Source organism: Ascaphus truei, chromosome 15 (genome assembly GCF_040206685.1).
Source record: "Ascaphus truei isolate aAscTru1 chromosome 15, aAscTru1.hap1, whole genome shotgun sequence".
NCBI lineage: Eukaryota > Metazoa > Chordata > Amphibia > Anura > Ascaphidae > Ascaphus > Ascaphus truei.
Window position 1 is genome coordinate 51,588,044 of NC_134497.1, and position 21,050 is coordinate 51,609,093.

Here is a 21,050-nt window from a genome sequence, read left to right on the forward strand (position 1 = left end):
CGACTTCGATTTCCTTGTCCATTACATAGTTACATAGAAGATGAGGTTAAAAAAAAAAATCCAAGCTATGCTACATTTAGACAGATACCTATCGTATATTTGTATTTACAGTATTTAAAAAAAAAAACAGTGAAACATTATTCAATAAGAGGGAAAATAAATTCCTTCCTGACTCCAAATATTGGCAATCAGATTACTCCCTGGATCAACATCCTTCCCATGTATACTTATTTGGTATATCCCTGTATACCTTTCCTATCTAAAAAGATGTCCAACCTTTTTTTGAACAAATGTATTGTATCTGCCATCACAGTCTCCATGGGTAATGAATTCGAAATTTTAACTAACCTTACTGTAAAGAAACCTTTCCTTTGTTGCTGGTGAAATCTCCTTTAACAAATGACGCCTCGGGGTCATGTGACATGACACGTCGTCATGGAAACGCGCGTCACATGATGCTACGGGGTCACGTAACCCTGGGTGTCATTTGACGCCAGGTTACTGGGGAAAAGGGGTGCGAGCTCTGGAGCCGGCACACAGGGGGGGGGCGCAGCAAAACCAGTTTGCGCACCCCTGGTTTAAAGAATAGAAGGGAAAATAATGTGCTTGGAAATTACGGTAGGTGATCTTTAATTTCAGAAGAGTTAAACACTTACGTTTCATCGTACCAGTTTCCTCTTCATCTTCATCATTTATTAACATGGTTCCGAGCTGGTTTTCCAACCTGTCATTTTCCACCATTGTACTATCTGCACGTTCATTAATTGTACCGAAGTCTTGTACTGTATTAATGCCTTTTCGTCTTGCTTGCACCATTGTACCGGAATCGACATCATCTTCTTCCTGAAGAACCAAGCAAAGATATATGACTCAGATAGGACTTCACTTCCGGATTAAGGGACCGACCGACTGGGACACAAAACGTTATCCTGCATCTCATCTCAATAAACCACTCTGCAAGGATACCAGTCGTTAGTACGCTGTGGATACAACGCCTTTTGTAATACTTCGCTGGCCGTTATAGGTGCAATGACTCGTAGCTGACCAAAAAACATTTTGCTAAGCATTTAGCAGTATTATTGGCTTCCTAAAATAAAATGTAACTCTGCTTAAAGCAATGACTGCCCGATTTTGTTTTTTTGGAAATTAAACTTTATTTTCTTTGAGGCTATGAAATAGGGGGATTAATGTAACGCATGTACTTCTCGCGCCTTAACAGAGCCAGTAAAGACAAAGGGAGGGGGGAGAGAGATGCCTCTGTCAGTGCAAACTCTTGTTGAAAACACATTAAAGAAAGCAGCCATAGGAAATCAAACCCGTCTCCAAAATTCAAATGCTTATTGGTGACAGATGATACATACAGTAGTTACATAGTAGATGAGGTTGAAAAAAAGACATACGTCCATCAAGTTCAACCTACTGATATAATAATAATAATATGCTAAATTTAGATGACAGATACTTGATCCTACATCCGTACTTACAGTATATTGATCCTGAGGAAGGCAAACAAAAAACCCCAGTGAAATATCATCCAATGTTATCTCATAAGAGGAAAAATGAATTCCTTCCTGACTTTAAGAATTGGCAATCGGATTACTCCCTGGATCAATATCCTTCCCATGTTTACTCATTTGGTATATCCCTGCATACGTTTCCAGAAAGATGTCCAACCTTTTTTGTTAACAATGCATCTATCCCCCAGATTTACAGATTTACACATATTTCTTCACAGACATTTTTTCCTTTTTTAAATTCTGCATAAAGATCTGCATATGTATTTATAAACTGACCGTTCCTAACCTCATTCAATGGCACACATTTACTAAATGGTGTAATTCCATAAGACACTCAACGGGCCATAAGGTGACAGAAGGGGTCTTATGGAATAGCACCTCTTAGTAAACATGGGCCAACACCAAACTTTCTCATATTTTACATTCAAAATCTTGTCTCGATTGCGTGTGCCTTAGCGTTTCAGGCTTATCTTTCGGCTGAACTATCCAACAAAAAACCCTCTTTTGACATCAAGAAATCTAATAAGATTGGCACGCTTTATAAAAAAATGTAAAATACAATTAAAGGGTGATAAATAGATAGTATACTGCTTCCTGTTATACGGGATTAAATGAAGGAGAGAAGCAATGTGCTCTATTTCCCCAATATTTGGGGGGAAATGCTACCTACTGTATACAACAAAAATCTACAACATGTATAACAATGTTGAATGTTGGTATTTCCTTTTAGGTTAACCCAGGCTGTGCTGGAAAGGCTGTGTAATGCATAAGCTTGTAGGGAACCATGTTAAATTAAATTGAAGAGGAAGCAAAAAGTGACACCGTGTGCTCATTTGCATGTCATTACCCAGAATCCCTGGCTGCAGTGGAAGATCTGTATGCTAAGAGATAATGGGGAAAGGCAGGGGTGCAGACCTGTCTGAGACTCACACGAGGTATTTTTATTTGCTGTACACTGTACGGTTGAGGGTTTAATGTGACGTTTATACTCACCACAACCTTACACACAGTAAGTTCTAATACAAATACTGACCCCATTTTCCTCCTCTTCTGCCTCCACTTCACGCTGTTGGACTTCACTGCGTTTGATATTTGCTTCCATTGCTTCATTTATTAAGTGTCGCAGAATGGATACTCCTTTGGCGGTTTTGATAAACGGGTGCTAAGTAAAAAAAAAAATTAAAAACAGCTATTTTATCAAACCTACAGTATTTTAACGAAGTACTCATATCTAATATTGATGCACACTGTATAGTAGCTCACGTTCCCGGCCTCACATGGCGTTGCAGTTCTCTGGAAGAGTCATCTTTTTCATTGCAGATGTGAATCTGTGAATCAAAAGTCGATAATGGCGCACTCTTTAACCCAATTAATAATTCCACCTCCCAGTGCGTGAGACTGCATCCCCAACCATAAAATCCTGTAAAATTGAGGTGTTGGAGTTTTTTTTTATTAAAAACATGCATTATCTGCATGGCTTTTTTATTCCCCTCCCCCCCCCCCCTTCACCCTCACCACCTCCTCCTCTCACTCCCCATCACTTTCCCTTAATATATGATGCCCTCAATTCTTTTCACCTTCTTTCTGCTTTCTGTTTAAACAGCAGCTATCTGACTTTCCTTATATGCCACCAGACTATGCGCATTATGATGTCACGTGCCAGATACATAGACTATCAGGTATAACACACACTGGCTGACTTATTTGTATGCATGCAAAGTTTCAGCTATGTTTCATGGTCTTGGCGCTATGGCCATGACAGACAGAAGGGCAGACAGGCTCTCTCTTAAAATATATATATTTTAATAATATGTTTGGATGTCTGTTTGCACCATCTGTGATTGGCCGGCGGACGGCAACACCTCATTGGCCTGTGGGGTGGCCTGACGTCACAGCCACACCTACGCAGGCTGTCACAGTCACACCACACTCACACCGCATGCGCCTCTTGGGCTCACTCTCCATTTGGTGACTGCCAGGAAACCAACTCACTCCTACTCCTCCATTTGCTATGTATGCTTCCTGCGCTGTGCTTCTTGCCAGAGCCACACACACTGTCTCCCCCCCTTAAAAACTCCGCACCTCCTTCCTCCTGCCTCCCTTCACCTCAGGGGCGCCGCAGCAGCCACACCACCCTACTCCGCCTCCCTCCCTCACCTCAACCCCGCCGCTGCACCAACTTCCACCCGCCTCCACACTACTCCAGCCTCACTTACCCTCACGGTGCCACCGCGCCTCAACACTACTCCAGCCTCACTTGCCATCACGGGAGCCGCCGCACCACCCTCCTCCCACCTCCGTTCACCTCAGGGCCGCCGCCGCTGCTCCCTTCAGCTCAGACCCTCCTCTCTTCAGCCTCATTTCCCCTCACGTGTGCCGCCGCACCACCCTCCTCCCACAACCTCAGGGGTGTCGCTCCATTCACTCCAGGGGCGCCGCCGCTGCTCCCTTCAGCTCACACCCTCCTCCCTTCAGCCTCACTTCCCTCACGTGCGCCGCCGCACCACCCTCCTCCCGCAACCTCGCTCCCGCCTCCATTCACCTCAGGCCCGCCGCCGCGGCACCACCCTCCTCCCTGCACCTGAGGCCCGCCGCCGATCACGCTCACCTCTGCGCCAGCCTGCCAGGTGCGCCGCACAACCGGACCTCACGATCACATCCCGCACGTTGACAACTCAGCACTAATCCCTTCACCTGCGACTGCCTGCCAGGCCCAACGCACGGGAGGACATCCGCCGTGTCTGCGATGCATGAACACTACCAGGTAACACACTACACACATCTAACAACTACTACTGTGTGCAATTATGTATTCTCTATTGATTCGATCTACTCATTCATAATGTACTGTGTTGATCACATTCTATGTGCATTGTGTATCACATGTCACTCTTACATGGACACATACATTGCACATTTAACACTCACATCTAATACACAATGCACACACTGGAATCTCACCATGACACTAGCCTCACATTATTTTCTCTGGCCTGGGAGCCTGACAACTGTGTGCAATTATGTCTTCTCTATTGATCTCATGCACTCTTTTACCGATGTACTATGACCCTTACAACATTCTGCATTGATGCATTGTACAAATACAACATGCACTACATCTACATCATGTTTTATTACTACACACACGATCCATACACTCTGTCGCTCATAATAACTATCACACATTTTACATCACGGGCATCGCCAGGTACATCAGCTAGTTGTAGATAAAAGCCAGTGGGTTTTGTATCTGTATGTATCTGGCGTGAGCTCATCGATGACATCATAATGCACATAGCGTGGTGGCAGATACTGTATTTATTTATTTACAAAATATTTTACCAGGAAGTAATACATTGAGAGTTACCTCTCGTTTTCAAGTATGTCCTGGGCATAGTTAATATGACAAATAATACGGTACATGGTTACAAATACAGTTACATAAATGAACAGGGTATACATTATATACAATACATTGCATGCACAGTTAAAGAAGATGTATATTATAGGCTTATGTAACAGTTACAGACTAGATTAAAGTGTGAGACAGCCTTAGATTTGAAAGAACTTAAACTGGTGGTGGATGTGAGAGTTTCCGGTAGGTTGTTCCAGTTTTGGGGTGCATGGTAAGAGAAGGAGGAGCGGCCGGATACTTTGTTGAGCCTTGGGACCATGAACAGTCTTTTGGAGTCTGATCTCAGGTGATAAGTACTGAAAGTGGTAGGGGTGAGGAGCTTGTTCAGATAGGTGGTTAGCATGCCCAGAAAGTATTTGAAGGCAAGACAGGAAAGGTGAACTTTGTGCCTAGACTCGAGTGATGACTAATCTAGTTCTTTGAGCATTTCGCAGTGATGTGTGTTGTAGTTGCATTGGAGAACGAAACGACAAATTGAATTGTAGAGGGTGTCAAGTTTGCCAAGGTGAGTTTGGGTTGCCGAGCCATATACTCGGTCTCCATAGTCGATAATTGGCATTAGCATCTGCTGTGCAATACGCTTTCTGATCAGCAGGCTTAGGGAGGATTTGTTCCTGTAAAGTACAACTAGCTTGGCATAGGTTTTGGATGTCAGGGTGTCAATGTTCATTCCGAATGTTAAGTGGGAGTCAAACCATATGCCCAGGTATTTAAAATTAGTAACAGGAGTTAGGGTGGTGTTAGCGTTGGTTCTGATCTGGATCTCAGTCTCTGGAAGCTTTAAAAATGTAGTCTTGGTCCCAAATACCATTGTTACAGTCTTGTCAGTGTTTAAAAACAGTTTGTTTTGGGAAATCCAGTTTTCGAGTTTCAAAAAGTCAGACTGTAGTATGTTCAAGGTCAGAGATGCTATGGCTGTGTGCATATAGGATTGTGTCATCTGCCTACATGTGTATTGAGGCTTCCTTACAAGCTGTGGGAAGATCATTGATGAAACTGAGAAGAGTAGGGGCCCCAGAACAGAGCCTTGTGGGACACCACAGGTGATATCCAGGGGGTTGGATTTAGAGCCTGAGATGGATACATGTTGGGATCTACCCGATAGGTAGGACCGAAACCAGTTTAAAGCATGCTTCCCTATTCCAGAGCTCTGGAGTTTGTTAAGCAGGATAGCATGATCAACAGTATCAACTTGCAGCCTTTGCTCTTAAGCAGAAATGCTTTTAAGTAGAAATCTTTAAAGTAGTATGGAAGTTTAAAAAAGGAAGTTGGAAGGAAGGGACCATTGAACTGCTTCTCATCTCATCTCATCTCTTGTCTTTTCTCAGGTAAAAACATCTCAAATTGTCTGTGTGTCCTGCAATCCTCATACCCTGCTGTCTATTTAGCTCATTTTAGTTCAATTTAGGTAAAAACATCTCAAATTGTCCGTGTGTCCTGCAATCCTCATACCCTGCTGTCTATTTAGCTCATTTTAGTTCAATTTAGGTAAAAACATCTCAAATTGTCTGTGTGTCCTGCAATCCTCATACCCTGCTGTCTATTTAGCTCATTTTAGTTCAATTTAGGTAAAAACATCTCAAATTGTCTGTATGGAAATCATCCCCCTATTGCCTTAATTTAATTCATCTTTCACACTTGTGCAAGACAACACCCACCTTTGAAAAACAATTTGGTTTAACTACCCTCACATGTGCTAATTAAGTTTGTTGTACCAACCAGGTGACTTTCTAAATGTATATAAGTAAACTTACAACAGCCATTGCTGCTTGCAGCCTTTGCTCTTAAGCAGAAATGCTTTTAAGTAGAAATCTTTAAAGTAGTATGGAAGTTTAAAAAAGGAAGTAGAAATCTTTAAAGTAGTATGGATGTTTAAAAAAGGAAGTAGAAATCTTTAAAGTAGTATGGAAGTTTAAAAAAGGAAGTAGAAATCTTTAAAGTAGTATGGATGTTTAAAAAAGGAAGTAGAAATCTTTAAAGTAGTATGGAAGTTTAAAAAAGGAAGTTCAAAAAGAAGTAGAAAAAGTGGACACAATCTACTGCTTCTGATTCCTGCATTTGAACTATGCTGGAAAGGAGGTTATCATCCCACACTGCACATCTCAACACATTACTATTGCTGTGATGCCACCTTTACTTTTTATATTTACTGAAACCTCACTTATTTTCAAATTATGCACTTCCTTCCACCAGCCTCAACATGTCTCTAACTCTATTCATATTTCGCCATCTCTCCTTACTTCACCACTTCTCAGTTCACATGAACTCCTCTCTTACCTGCGCCCTCTGTCACCACACAGTTATGCCGCCTGCACTAAAACACACCCTTACAAATCATCCTCACACATTATCTTTCTGTCCATGCTTCTCCTCCTTGCTTCTGGGGATATCTCTCCCAATCCTGGTCCCTGCCTTATTTCTACTTGCTCTCGTCCTCGCCTTCCACATGCAACTTCTACTCCTTCTAGTGTAAACCCCTCTAACCTCATACCCATTCCCTGCCACCCTCCCTCCTCTCTCCCTTTCTCCTGTGCCCTTTGGAATGCTCGCTCCCTCTCTAACAAGTTCCTCTCTGTGCATGACTTCTTTCTCTCTCACTCCCTGCTTCTCTTTGCTATAACTGAGACCTGGCTCACTCAGTCTGACTCTGCTCTGGAAGCTGCGCTCTCCTATGGTGGCCTTTCCTTCTCCCACACTCCACGCCCTGGTGGCAGGGGTGGAGGCGTGGGGCTCCTGCTCTCCTCTCTCTGCCGTTACAGAACAGTTTCTATTCCCCCCTCTCTTGCTTTTCCCTCCTTCGAGGCTCACACAGTCCAGATCTTCTCTCCTCTCCCGGTCCATGTGGCAGTCATCTATCGCCCACCTTCCTCTACTCATCCCCCTTCTGCCTTTCTCTCTCACTTTGAATCCTGGCTCTCTTTCTTTCTCTCCTCAGACTCCCCTGTTCTTCTCCTTGGGGACTTCAACTGCCACATTGATGACCCCTCTCTCCCTTGGGCTTCCCGCTTTCTTTCTCTAACCTCTTCTTTTGGCCTTCAACAGTGGACTGCAGCCAGCACCCACAAGGATGGCCACTACTTAGACCTGGTTTTCACTAAAAACTTCTCTCTCTCCGACTTCTCCATTTCCCCTTTTCCTCTCTCCGACCATCACCTCATCTCATTTTCTCTCTCTCGGTTCTCTCCATCTCCATCTCCATCTCGCCCTCGTTTTTGCAGAAACCTGCGCTCTATTAACCTACCAGCTCTTGATTCCACTTTACGCTCCTCCCTCTCCTCTCTCAGTTCTGCTTCAGACCCTGACAACCTGGTCAGGAACTACAACTCTGCCTTATCTTCCTCTCTTGATCTTCATGCCCCACTTTCTCTCTGCCGTCCTCGCCCTTCTAACCCCAGACTCTGGCTAAACTCCCACACACGCATGCTGCGTTCCTCCACTCGTTCCTCTGAACGCCTCTGGAGGAAATCTCATACGCTCGCAGACTTCATTCACTACAAATTTATGCTATCCTGTTTCAACTCTGCCCTCTTTCAGGCTAAACAAACCTACTTTTCATCACTAATCAACACACACAAGTCTAACCCACGCCGTCTCTTTTCTGTCTTTGACTCTCTACTCAGACCACCCTCAGCTGCCTCCTCTTCTTCCTCCATCTCACCTCAGGACTTTGCTGACTTTTTTAAGAAAAAGGTGGAGTCCATACGGCAGAACATCCCATCTATTGCCTCCTCCCATCCCACAATGCTTCCCAACTCTCCTCCTGTCTTTCTTGACTCTTTTTCTGCTATCTCGGAGGAGGATGTATCACTGCTGATCTCCTCTTCTCCCTCTACCACTTGCCCTCTTGATCCCATTCCCTCCCATCTCCTAAAACCTCTTGCTCCTTCTATAATCCCTATGCTCACACAGATCTTTAACTCTTCTCTCTACTCTGGTACCTTTCCTTCATCCTTCAAGCATGCAACCGTTATACCATTACTCAAAAACAGCAAGCTTGACCCTACCTGTCCTTCTAACTATCGACCTGTCTCCCTCCTGCCTTTTGCCTCCAAACTCCTTGAACGTCTTGTATTCTCTCGATTGCTACACTTTCTCAACACCTATTCTGTACTAGACCCTCTACAATCTGGCTTCCGCACTGCTCACTCTACTGAAACAGCCCTCACTAAAATAACTGACGACCTCCACGCTGCCAAAGACAGAGGTCATTACACTCTGCTCATATTACTCGACCTCTCTGCAGCATTCGACACCGTGGACCACCCTCTTCTCCTTCACATTCTCCATACTCTTGGTATTCGGAACAAAGCTTTATCCTCGATCTCCTCTTACCTCTCCCATCGTACCTTCAGTGTCTCTTTTGCTAACACCTCCTCCTCCTCTATTGATCTCTCTGTGGGGGTACCCCAGGGCTCTGTCCTGGGACCCCTTCTCTTTTCTCTCTACACACTCTCTCTAGGTGACCTAATCACATCTTTTGGGTTTAAATATCACCTCTATGCTGACGACACACAAATTTACCTTTCAACCCCTGTCCTTACACCTGCTATACAGACCAAAGTTTCTGAATGCCTCTCTGGAATATCATCCTGGATGGCCATCCGCCGACTGAAACTTAACATGGCAAAAACAGAGCTCCTTATACTACCTCCCAAACCTGGCCCTACTACATCCTTCCACATTGCTATTGGAAATACGATCATTCACCCAGTAGCCCAAGCACGCTGCCTAGGGGTCACACTTGATTCCTCTCTCTCATTCTCCTCTCATATTCAAAACGTTTCTAAAACTTGTCGCTTTTTCCTCCGCAATATCACAAAGATACGCCCTTTCCTCTGTTACTCAACTGCTAAAACTCTGACTCAGGCCCTCATTCTCTCACGTCTCGATTACTGCAACCTCCTGCTGTCCGGCCTTCCTACCTCTCACCTGTCTCCCCTACAATCTATCCTAAACACTGCTGCCAGAATCACTCTACTCTTTCCTAAATATGTCTCAGCGTCTCCCCTGCTGAAATCCCTCTCCTGGCTTCCGATTAAATCGCGTATCTCACACTCAATTCTACTGCTCACTTTTAAAGCTTTACATTCTTCTGCCCCTCATTACATCTCAGCCCTAATTTCTCGCTATGCACCATCACGACTCTTGCGTTCTTCTCAAGGATGTCTTCTTTCTACCCCCTTTGTATCTAAAGCTCTCTCCCGCCTTAAACCTTTCTCACTTTCTGCCCCACACCTCTGGAATGCCCATCCCCTCAATACCCGACTAGCCCCCTCGCTATCCACCTTTAAGACCCACCTTAAGACACATCTGCTTAAAGAAGCATATGAGTAGCACTGGATAATCATGGACACATGACACAAAGCTTGGCCCCCTGCAGACGCACTTACTAGTATTCCCTCCTACTGTCTCTGTACGTTCTCCCTACCTACCAATTAGATTGTAAGCTCCTCGGAGCAGGGACTCCTTCCTTAATGTTACTTTTACAGTATGTCTGAAGCACTTATTCCCATGATCTGTTATTTATATTTGTTATTTATATGACATGTATTACTACTGTGAAGCGCTATGTACATTTTATGGTGCTATACAAATAAAGACATACAAATACAAATGCCTTTGCAAAATCTAGGAATATTGCACCAGTGAGTTGTCCCCGTTCCATTCCACACTGGATTTCATTGCAAACTTTTAGCAGGGTAGTTACGGTAGAGTGTTTGGGGCGAAAGCCAGATTGTAATTGGCTAGGGAAATTTGTCTTGGTATAGTAATCGCTTAATTGGGAGTGAACACATTTTTCCATGACTTTGGATAGGATTGGGAGAAGGGAGATTGGCCTGTAGTTTGAGACAGTGTTTTTGTCCCCACTTTTGAAGATTGGGACAACTCTGGCAGTTTTCCAGATCTTAGGGATATGGCCTGCAGACAGGATAAAGTTGACTATGGAAGCAATTGGTTTGGCAATTGCTGGGGCACCAAGTCTTAGGAACCTAGATTGTAGTAGCTCAGGTCCACATTGGCGGCTTAGTTTTAATTTGAGGAGCGCTTGTATAATCTTTTCGGATACTGGGCCAAATTGAAAATTGTGGGCAGTGTTGGGAGGGGGTGGGGCTATAGGTGTACTCCCAAGATGAGATTCAGGTTTGTGATTTGGGTTGTGTTTCGCTAATAAGTTAGTAGCACACCCCACAAAGTAATCATTGAATGCATTTGCAATGTCGGTGGGGTTTGTCAGAGTAATATCCCCCTTAGTAATATTACTTGGCTGTTGATGGTTATAAGGCTGGAATATGTTGTTGATAACCTTCCAGAAGTTAGCTGGGTTTGATGTATTATGGAGGAGATTGTCAGAGTAATATTGTGCTTTTGCATGCCTTGTTTGCCTTGTGCACATGTTCCGCAGGCATCTGTAGTGATTGAGATCCTTGGTAGTGCCAGTTACTTTGTAGCTTTTCCACAAGGCATCCCTAAACTGGTAGAGTGCTATAAGGTCAGGTGTAACCCATGGATGGATGTATGGATCCATGTATGGAGAGTGAGATAGCTATAACGTTTAGACAGAAAGCAGACAAAGAGAGGAAGTCAGTTTACAAGTGAGGAGAAAGCAAGAATGCTGAAGGAGAGGCGGAAAGAATTGATGACATCATATGGTATGAAATGAAAAATGCGGTGGAGTGAGGGAAGGAGAGGGGAGTTAGAGGAGAGGGGAGAGAGATAGAGAAGGACAGGGGAGGAGAGGGATAGAGAGAGAGGGGTGGAGAGGGATTTAGAGAGGGATAGAGAGAGGGGTGGAGAGGAATAGAGAGAGGGGTGGGGAGGGAGAGAGAGGTAGTCAAATCCGTAATTGTCAAGCTTTTATTCTAGTGACTCAAAAAAACATGATTTAAAAAAATGATGCTAAGCTTTAGCCTTTAATCTCATTCTGATGAATGGAAAGCTTAGCACCCTTTTGTGGATCTAGGCTATAGTGTTATACATAGAATTTTGAAAGAGCAAAAATTCCTTGAATAACTTGTACTCTTAAACTTTGGTGCATGAGGCATCAGGGAAATGAAGGTGACTCACCCAAGGTTACCAGGAAAGCTGGCACTTGTAATTGTACCAGCGTTTCAAAGGCAGGGACATTACCAGTAAATGATTATTATTATAGATTATTATAGAGGATCACAATGTAATTATGGAAGATTTGAGGATTGAACAGCTGTACTCACACTAACTGCAAACTATTTGGCAATTGAAAATCCAAAGTCTCATTGGGTTAAACCTATTTCTCAATGCCGTGGACCCCTATTATTATACAAACAGTTGTCAGTGCTTCTGTATGTTGTTTGCAGGTGTGGAAAAAGTTACATCTTATTGATCTGATAGCTGTGGCCTTTTTTCTAACCCACCATCGAATGTGTGGAGGGTGGGGGAGAGGGGTGTAAAAACGGTGTAGGGTGAGGGAGAGGGGTGTAAAAACGGTGGAGGGTGGGGGGAGGGGTGTAAAAACGGTGGAAGGAGGGGTGTAAAAACGGAGGGTGGGGAGAGTGGTTGAAAAACCAGAGGCGGGGGAGATGAGTGTAAAAACAGGAGAGGGATGAGTGGGGTGTAAAAACGGTGGGGGAGGTGAGAAGGGTGGGGGAATGAGAGGGCTTGGGGGAATGAGAGGGGAGAAGCTGGTGAGGAGAGCATGTTGGGAGAAGCTGGTGAGGAGGGGAGCATGTGGAGAGAAGCTGGTGAGGAGGAAGGGATGTGGGGAGAAGCTGGTGAGGAGGGAGGGATGTGGGGAGAAGCTGGTGAGGAGGGAGGATGTGGGGAGAAGCTGGTGAGGAGGGAGGGATGTAGGGAGAAGATGGTGAGGAGGGAGGGATGTGGGGAGAAGCTGGTGAGGGAGGGATGTGGGGATAAGCAGGTGAAGAGGGAGGGATGTAGGGAGAAGATGGTGAGGAGGGAGGGATGTGGGGAGAAGCTCGTGAGGAGGGGAGCATGTGGAGAGAAGCTGGTGAGGAGGAAGGGATGTGGGGAGAAGCTGGTGAGGAGGGAGGGATGTGGGGAGAAGCTGGTGAGGAGGGAGGGATGTGGGGAGAAGCTGGTGAGGAGGGAGGGATGTGGGGAGAAGCGGGTGAGGAGGAAGGGATGTAGGGAGAAGATGGTGAGGAGGTTGGGATGTGGGGAGAAGCTTGTGAGGAGGGGAGCATGTGGAGAGAAGCTGGTAAGGAGGAAGGGATGTGGGGAGAAGCTGGTGAGGAGGAAGGGATGTGGGGAGAAGCTGGTGAGGAGGGAGGGATGTGGGGAGAAGCTGGTGAGGAGGGAGGGATGTGGGGAGAAGCTGGTGAGGAGGGAGGATGTGGGGAGAAGCTGGTATGGAAGGAGGGTTGTGGGGAGAAGCTGGTGAGGAGGGAGGGATGTGGGGAGAAGCTGGTGAGGGAGGGATGTGGGGATAAGCAGGTGAAGAGGGAGGCATGTGGGGAGAAGCTGGTGAGGAGGGAGGGATGTGGGGAGATGCTGGTGAGGAGGTAGGGATGTGGGAAGAAGCTGGTGAGGAGGGAGGGATGTGGGGAGAAGCTGGTGAGGAGGGAGAAATGTGGGGAGAAGCTGGTGAGGAGGGAGGGATGTGGGGAGAAGCTGGTGAGGAGGGAGAAATGTGGGGAGAAGCTGGTGAGGAGGGGAGCATGAATCTAGCATACAACAGCACTATGTATTATTTGCGTATTTAGAAAATGTATGGTACGTACTGTATGGCCCATTTGAAGTACAATTCAATCTAAATCAGGCCCCTCATATGAAATGAGTTTGACACCCCTAGGTTAGTCGATATCTTTGGTACACCGGCAGAGCGCTTGCACAGAGTAGGAAGCAGGCAGGGCATTTTACTATACAAAAAGTGCTTTGAAGCACATACTGCGCGGTGAAACCTTTTACCATGCCAAGGAGTGCCAGAGAAGGAGGAAGGAAGGATGATGGTTTGTGTTCAGACCAACAACAAGGTTGAGGAATGAACATGTATAAGACAAGGGAACGAGATTAGTTCTGCTGCAGCAGGAGAGCATGTGCTGGAATCAATACCATCCCGCATGACAAATGCATGCAACGTGTGCTCGGGTACTCATAAAAGCTTCTTCAGGGTCTGGCCACACAGTTTAACACAGGAGCACAATCTGGGATACCCACGATGATCTCTGTTCCAGTTTGTTTAAATTGGCCATATTTGGATGCGTCTATAAAGTAGCTTAGTTGTAAGAACCCAAGAACCCTGCCTTTGAAGTAGGTGAACAGTTCGAGGTCCAGCGCCAGTCTTGTGACCTTGGCAAGTTCACTTGCATTTTGCTTCCGGAAGCATAGAGAGGAGATAGATTTTAAGCTCTTTGGACTAATGGTGCTTGAACATTTCTACAGTAACTGCTGCATACGAATATATAATAAATAATAACTTTAATTCATATTGCGCTTTTCTCACAATAGGACTCAAAGCGCATCACAATTACAGTATAGCGCGTACAGTACGCAGCACATAGAATTGTTACAGACACAGTCCCTGTCCCGTAGGTGAGCTGACACTCAATGTTTTTGTGCCTGAAGCACAGGGAGAAAAAACGACTTGCCCAATGTCACAAGGAGCCGACACCGGGAATGTAACCACGTTCCCCTGATTCAAGCTAAGTGCCATTTACAGAGTCAGTGTCTTCACTCACTGAACCGCTCCTTCTCCCCTATACAGTATATTGTAGATCTCTGCATACACCAGCTCCTTTTACACATACAGAACATTCATAGTATATCAAACGGGTTAATACTTGTTTAAATTAATAATAGGTGGCGTTTTGCTTATAAAACATTGCACTTCGTTTGATCTATTTTGCAGTTAATGTGTGTTGTATTTGGCAGAGGCCACCCCTAAGTTCAATGAATAATTGAGTGAAATATTTCCAGTACACTCTATTCCCACCACACCATGTCCTAGTTTTCTTTTCTCTAAGTCATGTCTTCCTTCTCCTTCTATAAAAACCATTATTATTTCAAGCTCGCCAAGTAAAGCAGGCACTCTGTGCTCCTGGTTATGGCTCGTCTTTCCTGTTTCTAGGACAGGGGCTCGCAACTCCAGCCCTCAAGGGCCACCAACCGATCAAGTTTGCAGGATATCCCAGCTTCAGCACAGGTGACTCAGTCGAAGAATCAAATTGTCGAAGACTGAGCCACTGATTGAACCATCTGTGCTGAAGCAGGGATATCCTGCAAACCTGACCTGTTCGTGGCCCTTGAGGACTGGAGTTGGCTACCCATGTCCTAAGAGTTCAACTTCCTCAACTCATGAGCGTTTGTACTGGTTTGTAATGGTAGGTCATGGTAGTGTTTAGCCCTGTGAGTGCCGGAGGAGTCATGATGGCCGAGTGCCACGGCCCTTCCGGCCCACTGCGGTCACGTGAATGTGGCACCCATTTTGGAGGGGGAAAAAAGGAGGCGGCAGGATCTTTCTCCGTTCCCTTATTGCTTAGATCACGTCCTGCACATCATGGGAACGTAGGACCTGATCCAACCTGGAAAAAACAGGCCCATTGAGCAAGACACTATGTCATGTGACTACGTCCTGAAGAACCCAAAGGGTTAATGTAGAAAAATCAATCTAGTATATGAGTGGAAGACCTGACTTATAAATTGCCAAACGTATAGCAAACTGTTCAACAGTGTGAGCTAAATATCATATTGATAATCACATGGACCTCCAAGTAACTAATTAACTAAAAATGGCCTCTTTGATAAAAGTGCAGTTCATCTTATGACCAATATGAGCCAATGATAACAGCATGTTTATGAAGCCTAACCCAGACATACTGTTTCTTTGAAATTGTATACCTTTAAATACTGTAGTTCCGAATAATTGTGAAGAATATTTTTGTAAACATGGCAAGATAAAGGTTGTGGGGGTTCCTTCCTTTCGATACACTTTTGAGTTAAGTTGGACTGCCCCCATAGACAACTTATTTACTGAACTTTGTTGAATACTATAGACAGAATTCGGGTCTTGGTCAACAGAAGTTGCCTTACAACACTCTACTAAGAGCGTCTTCCATAACCCTCTTCTCATCGAACAGAGAGTACCTCTAGTATTATCACAGTCCTCCAACAAAAACAGAGTTATCCAAATCACCATGTAGTGTGTACCTGCAGAAGTTCAGTGGCACTCGCTCTCTGTTCAGGGTTCTTCACGAGACATTGATTAACAAATTCATTGAACTCCTTTGACCAAACGTCTGGTTTTCTAAATGTAGGTGGTGGGTTTGACGGGATCATGAAAATCGCCTAATGGAGAAACATATGAAACATATTAGAGAACATTTTACCTGGGTTGTATCTTTTAATTTAGTACTTACAAACAAAATAAGCAATGCTCATCAGATTAATTAATTACAGTGTTAATGAAGGTCTCAGATTGCTTTACACAGGTGGTTAAGGGCTAATTCAATATAGAGGCAGTTTGGACTATTTTCAGCCGAACATTCTCAGTGACGTCAACAGTGACTTTTGCCTGAAAATAGCCCAAGCAGCATGTTTGGTCTTTATTGAATTAGTCCCTTAGGCTGTTCTTCTACAAAACGCAGCTGACACATATGCACTCATTGAATACAAATGCTATGAACCATAATCAAAGTAGCAAGAAGGGATGAGTGTTCTTCAAAGCTAAGGCAGAAAACAAGGGGAGCGGGGGTGAATGGATGTCAATAAAACAATATACCAGGGGATCTGAGGGCAGACTGGTTAATTATATAGCCAGACTCACCCGACACCACTATAGTGCACAAGGGTTCAGCCAGAACCACAGTCAATGCACTTGGCTGAACCCTTGTGGTATATTATTTTATTGACATCCATTCACCCGCGCTCCCCTTTTTTCTGTCTTTGTCATATGTATTGGGGTACAAGGAATATTTCCCCATATTGTTTTTCGAGCGGCGGACAGTGGTCCTTGAAGGCGTACACATACATTGTGGTTTACGCAAGAGCCCCCTGCATATGGTAATACAGTACTATTTGTATTACTATTTTCCATTGACGTTCTTTCTGAGAGAGCGCCCAGGTATTTTCTGTCAGCATGTTCTTCAAAGCTACAGTATGAAGTTCAAAGTGGATCTGCGCTGATACAGCTCTGTGATCCTCATTAGTTTCCAAAGAACTAACAACTGATGCACTGTGAGATTCAAAGCAGAGACGGATGGCATGAAGATGGCATTATTGTTACTGTGTATGTACCAATGAAGCCTGTCAACTAACCGAGATGTATTCATCAACAAAGCAACGGCTAGATCAGTCGTTTCCTTACAAATTCACTTTGCCAACCTGCTTCCTTCAGGAATCTGTAGTAATAATGCAATTATTAGCACTTCGAAGTCATCAAAAAAGGTCCATAATAAAGTATTAAATACACACCAGCTTAGGTTTTTTGTTGTCCTAATTATTTTTCATTCACCTAAGGACTATTTCAAATTTTAAAGGATCCATTAACTTAGGAAAACATGGCACTTTAAAAGAGAATTTTACCGTGTAATTAAACTTGTGTGGGATCAGGGTGCTCTGTTAAAAGCTAACTTAACTCCAGATCTCACCTCTTGATATACTCAGCAAGGGCTTCATTATATTTAGTAGCCATGGTGGTCCTGGCGATATGTAAATTTGTTATAGGATTTTTATTAGGTACGGGGATCAACATTAGGGTTTGTTCATACAGAAGCAGCAAAAGTGACTATTTCCGAGTCAAGGTCGCTCTGCGAGGGGACGGGGGGCAATAGAGGGGGAGGGGTGGTCCATGCTTCTGGATCAGAACCCCCCGCAGCGATAATCCTCTGCACAGGTCCCGCCTCTTGCAACGAGGCCGAAAAACAGCAAGTTTTGCTACATCTGTAGATTAAATGAAAGTATAGAGAGTTTGCAAAACCTCTATACACCATCATATCATCTATGAAAAACCCCAGGTCTGATCCCCTAGAAAAAGGTATCACGTTCTACAACAAATCTACATTCCATTTTAAAATAAGAAATGTAATTGGAGCACGTTTGATAAGAACCCTCTATGCATTTTCTATATGCTGCTTATAAAACTTTTAAAGATTTTAAATACATAATTTCAGAAGCCAAGGATATTAAGTGATCCGACCTTTTTGGATATTGCAGACTGTCTGGGGAATTGCGGGCAATGCTACGGTATGTTTTGGTGAATTTGTGGGGGGAAAGTCCTTTTTGGCACTGTGGATGAGTGCAGGAATGGATCCAGTGGATATATGAAAAAAAGAAAGCAAAGGAAAAAGCAGGCACTTGTTCTCAGAAAAAGAAAAAGATGATGAAAAAGTCAAGGAGAGCGTTTGCCCTAAAAAAAGATATTTAATGGAACCAACAAATAAATACAGCCAAATTACCCAAGTGGGGGTCTCTGTACTGTCTCTGTACCCCGTAATTTGGCTGTATTTATTTGTTGGTTCCATTAAATATCTTTTTTTAGGGCAAACGCTCTCCTTGACTTTTTCATCATCTTTTTCTTTTTCTGAGAAACAGTGCCTGCTTTTTCCTTTGCTTTCGCTTTTTCCTTTGCTTTCTTGTTCAAACTACACCAGAAAAATCGGACGCACACCCCCCATTGGAAGAGGACTACTCCAAAAGTGAGTTATCTCTATTGCAAACATACACTCCAGTCTGATATCTTATGTTGGGACACTTTTATCTATAGTGTGGCCCCTTACTGCAGTGCTTGTGGGGGTCCTAGGCCACTAGTCAGACTTATCAGGAGAAAGTGATTCATGTTGGACTAATCTTATATTGATGGTCGGGGGGTTAATTTCTCAGGAATATCATATTATACTGCACTCATAGTTTTTTATTAATTTTTTTCTTTTTTGCAAGTATAAATTGAGGTTTTCCTTAGAGCACCACACATTTTTCATTTTCTATATGAAAAAAAGCCACAATATTCTACTGTAACTTAAATGATGCTGTGATCACAACGAAGTGCACTACTGGTGATAAGCATATATACTACCTTATTTAAAATCTCCCGCGTATATTTACATGCAGTACTAACATCGTGTGTATATATATATATATATATATATATATATATAGAGAGAGAGAGAGAGAGAGAGAAAACAAAAGAAAAAGAAAGCACACGGCCCATAGCATAAAATCATTTACATTTAATGGAAAAGGGGGGGAAAAGGTAGGGGGAGGAAGCAGGCTCACTCACAAGCGAAGCACAAATAAAGCAGTTGTGAATATATATTGTCACCGCCACATCAGGTAGGACAGCCGTCTGTGTCCACAAACAGGATTCTCCTAAACTTTAAACAACTCCGGGAAGAAGCAGGGTCCTTAAAGTTGGAACAGCTAGCACCAATGAGCAATGTATGCAGTTAGCCTCCTGCAGCTTCAGAGACGCAATCCAGCCACGATACACCGTCCCTCAGTGATGACGTAGTGGCGCTGCTTACGTCCTTACGCGTTTCGTCACTCCAAGGTAACTTTTTCAAAGGAAGGAGGCCAACAGCATTCACTGCTCATTGGAGCCAACTGTTGTGCTGGGACTTTAACTTTAAGGACCCTGCTTCTTCCCGGAGCTGTTGTGGACACAGACGGCTGATGTGGCGGTGACAATATATGTTCACAACTGCTTTATTTGTGCTTCGCTTGTGAGTGAGCGTGTTTCCTCCCCACACCTTTTCCCCCCTTTTCCATTAAATGTAAATGATTTTATGCTATGGGCCATGCGCTTTCTTTTTCTTTTGTTTGATTTCCTATTGGAATTGGTTCATTCCCTTGAAAGCAGCCTTCACCCAGCTTGAAGTTTTTTTCTATAAAGAGGACATTCAAAGGGACTGTTTTTTTACACATCTCTTTTTATTATATATTTTTAATTCTTTTAGTATTGTATTGTTTAGGTTTTTGTTTTTCATGTCCTTGTGCTGTTTTATATGTGTGGTGTAGAGGATTGCAAATGGTATGTTTATAATACCCCTATGTGTGCATATATACTCTAGTGCCCTATTAGAGGTGATTGATTTACTAGTAGTAGAGTTTATTCATTTGTGATTTGATTTGTCACGTGGCGCTACTTTGCATATATATATATATATATATATATATATATATACAGTGTTCGACAATTATATACATTTACTCGCCCGGGGCGGGTAGATTTAACCCCCGGGCGAGTAAATATTGGCCCAAGCAGCACACATGTATTTTTTAAATTTCCCGCGCTCGCGCTGCTGCTTTTCCCGCGCTCGCGCTGGAGAAAAAAAAAAAAAAGCCGGAGGCGGGCTCATGTTGTTGGGGGAGATTACCCCGCCTCCGGCTCTCTGAGCAGTGGCCTCCCTCCTCAGCGCTTCCACTCCTCCCCCTTCCGGCAGCCAGCGCTTCCATGCCTGTCTGCCTCAGGCCCCTGCAGGGCTATCTGTCACCCCTCCCATCGGGCCACCCGCCCCCCCCTCGCACCGGGCCACCCGCCCCCCCCCTCGCACCGGGCCATCCGCCCCCCCCTCGCACCGGGCCATCCGCCCCCCCCTCGCATCGGGCCACCCGCCCCCCCATCGCACCGGGCCATCCACCACCCCCTCCCATTGGGCCATCCACCCCCCCTCACCCCAATCTCTCCCGGCCTCCGTGAAACCCCCCTCACCCCACGCGTGCCTCTCCCTGCTCTAAGCAGGGGAAATCCCCTCACCGGAGCCTCTCCCTGCTCTAAGCAGGGGAAATCCCCTCACCGGGGCCTCTGCCTGCTCTAAGCAGGGGAAATCCCCTCACCGGAGCCTCTCCCTGCTCTAAGCACATCTATCAGTGAATACTGCGGCGTCTGCGTCCCACTCTGGAGGGGGCTCGGCCCCTTGCAGAGGCCCTCCTGCCGTGCAGAGGCCCCCGCTGCCATGTGCGACCCCCCTGCCTTACGGGTGAGTGTTTGTGTGTGTGAGTGACACTGTGAGTGTGAGTTTGTCAGAGTGAGTGTGAGTGTCTGTGTGTGTGAGTGTGTCACCCTCTCTCCCTCTCCCTGTGTCACCCTCTCCCTGTATCACCCTCCCTCTCCCTGTGTCACCCTCTCTCCCTCTCCCAGTGTCACCCTCACCCTCTCCCTATGTCACCCTCTCCCTGTGTCACCCTCT

At 44.8% G+C, this 21,050-nt stretch overlaps 1 protein-coding gene across 1 annotated transcript in view; it reads right to left on the reverse strand.

The window, feature by feature from the left end:
• LOC142466939 (serine/threonine-protein kinase 4-like) overlaps positions 1-21,050 on the reverse strand; it is a 100,677-nt gene that overhangs the window by 54,866 nt on the left and 24,761 nt on the right. Inside the window, exons 3-5 of the mRNA XM_075572593.1 lie at positions 16,075-16,212; positions 2,551-2,679; positions 657-843 (exon numbers count right to left, since the gene is read on the reverse strand). Of these exons, the coding sequence (XP_075428708.1) occupies positions 657-843; positions 2,551-2,679; positions 16,075-16,212 (454 nt within the window). The remainder of the gene's footprint in view (positions 1-656; positions 844-2,550; positions 2,680-16,074; positions 16,213-21,050) is intronic.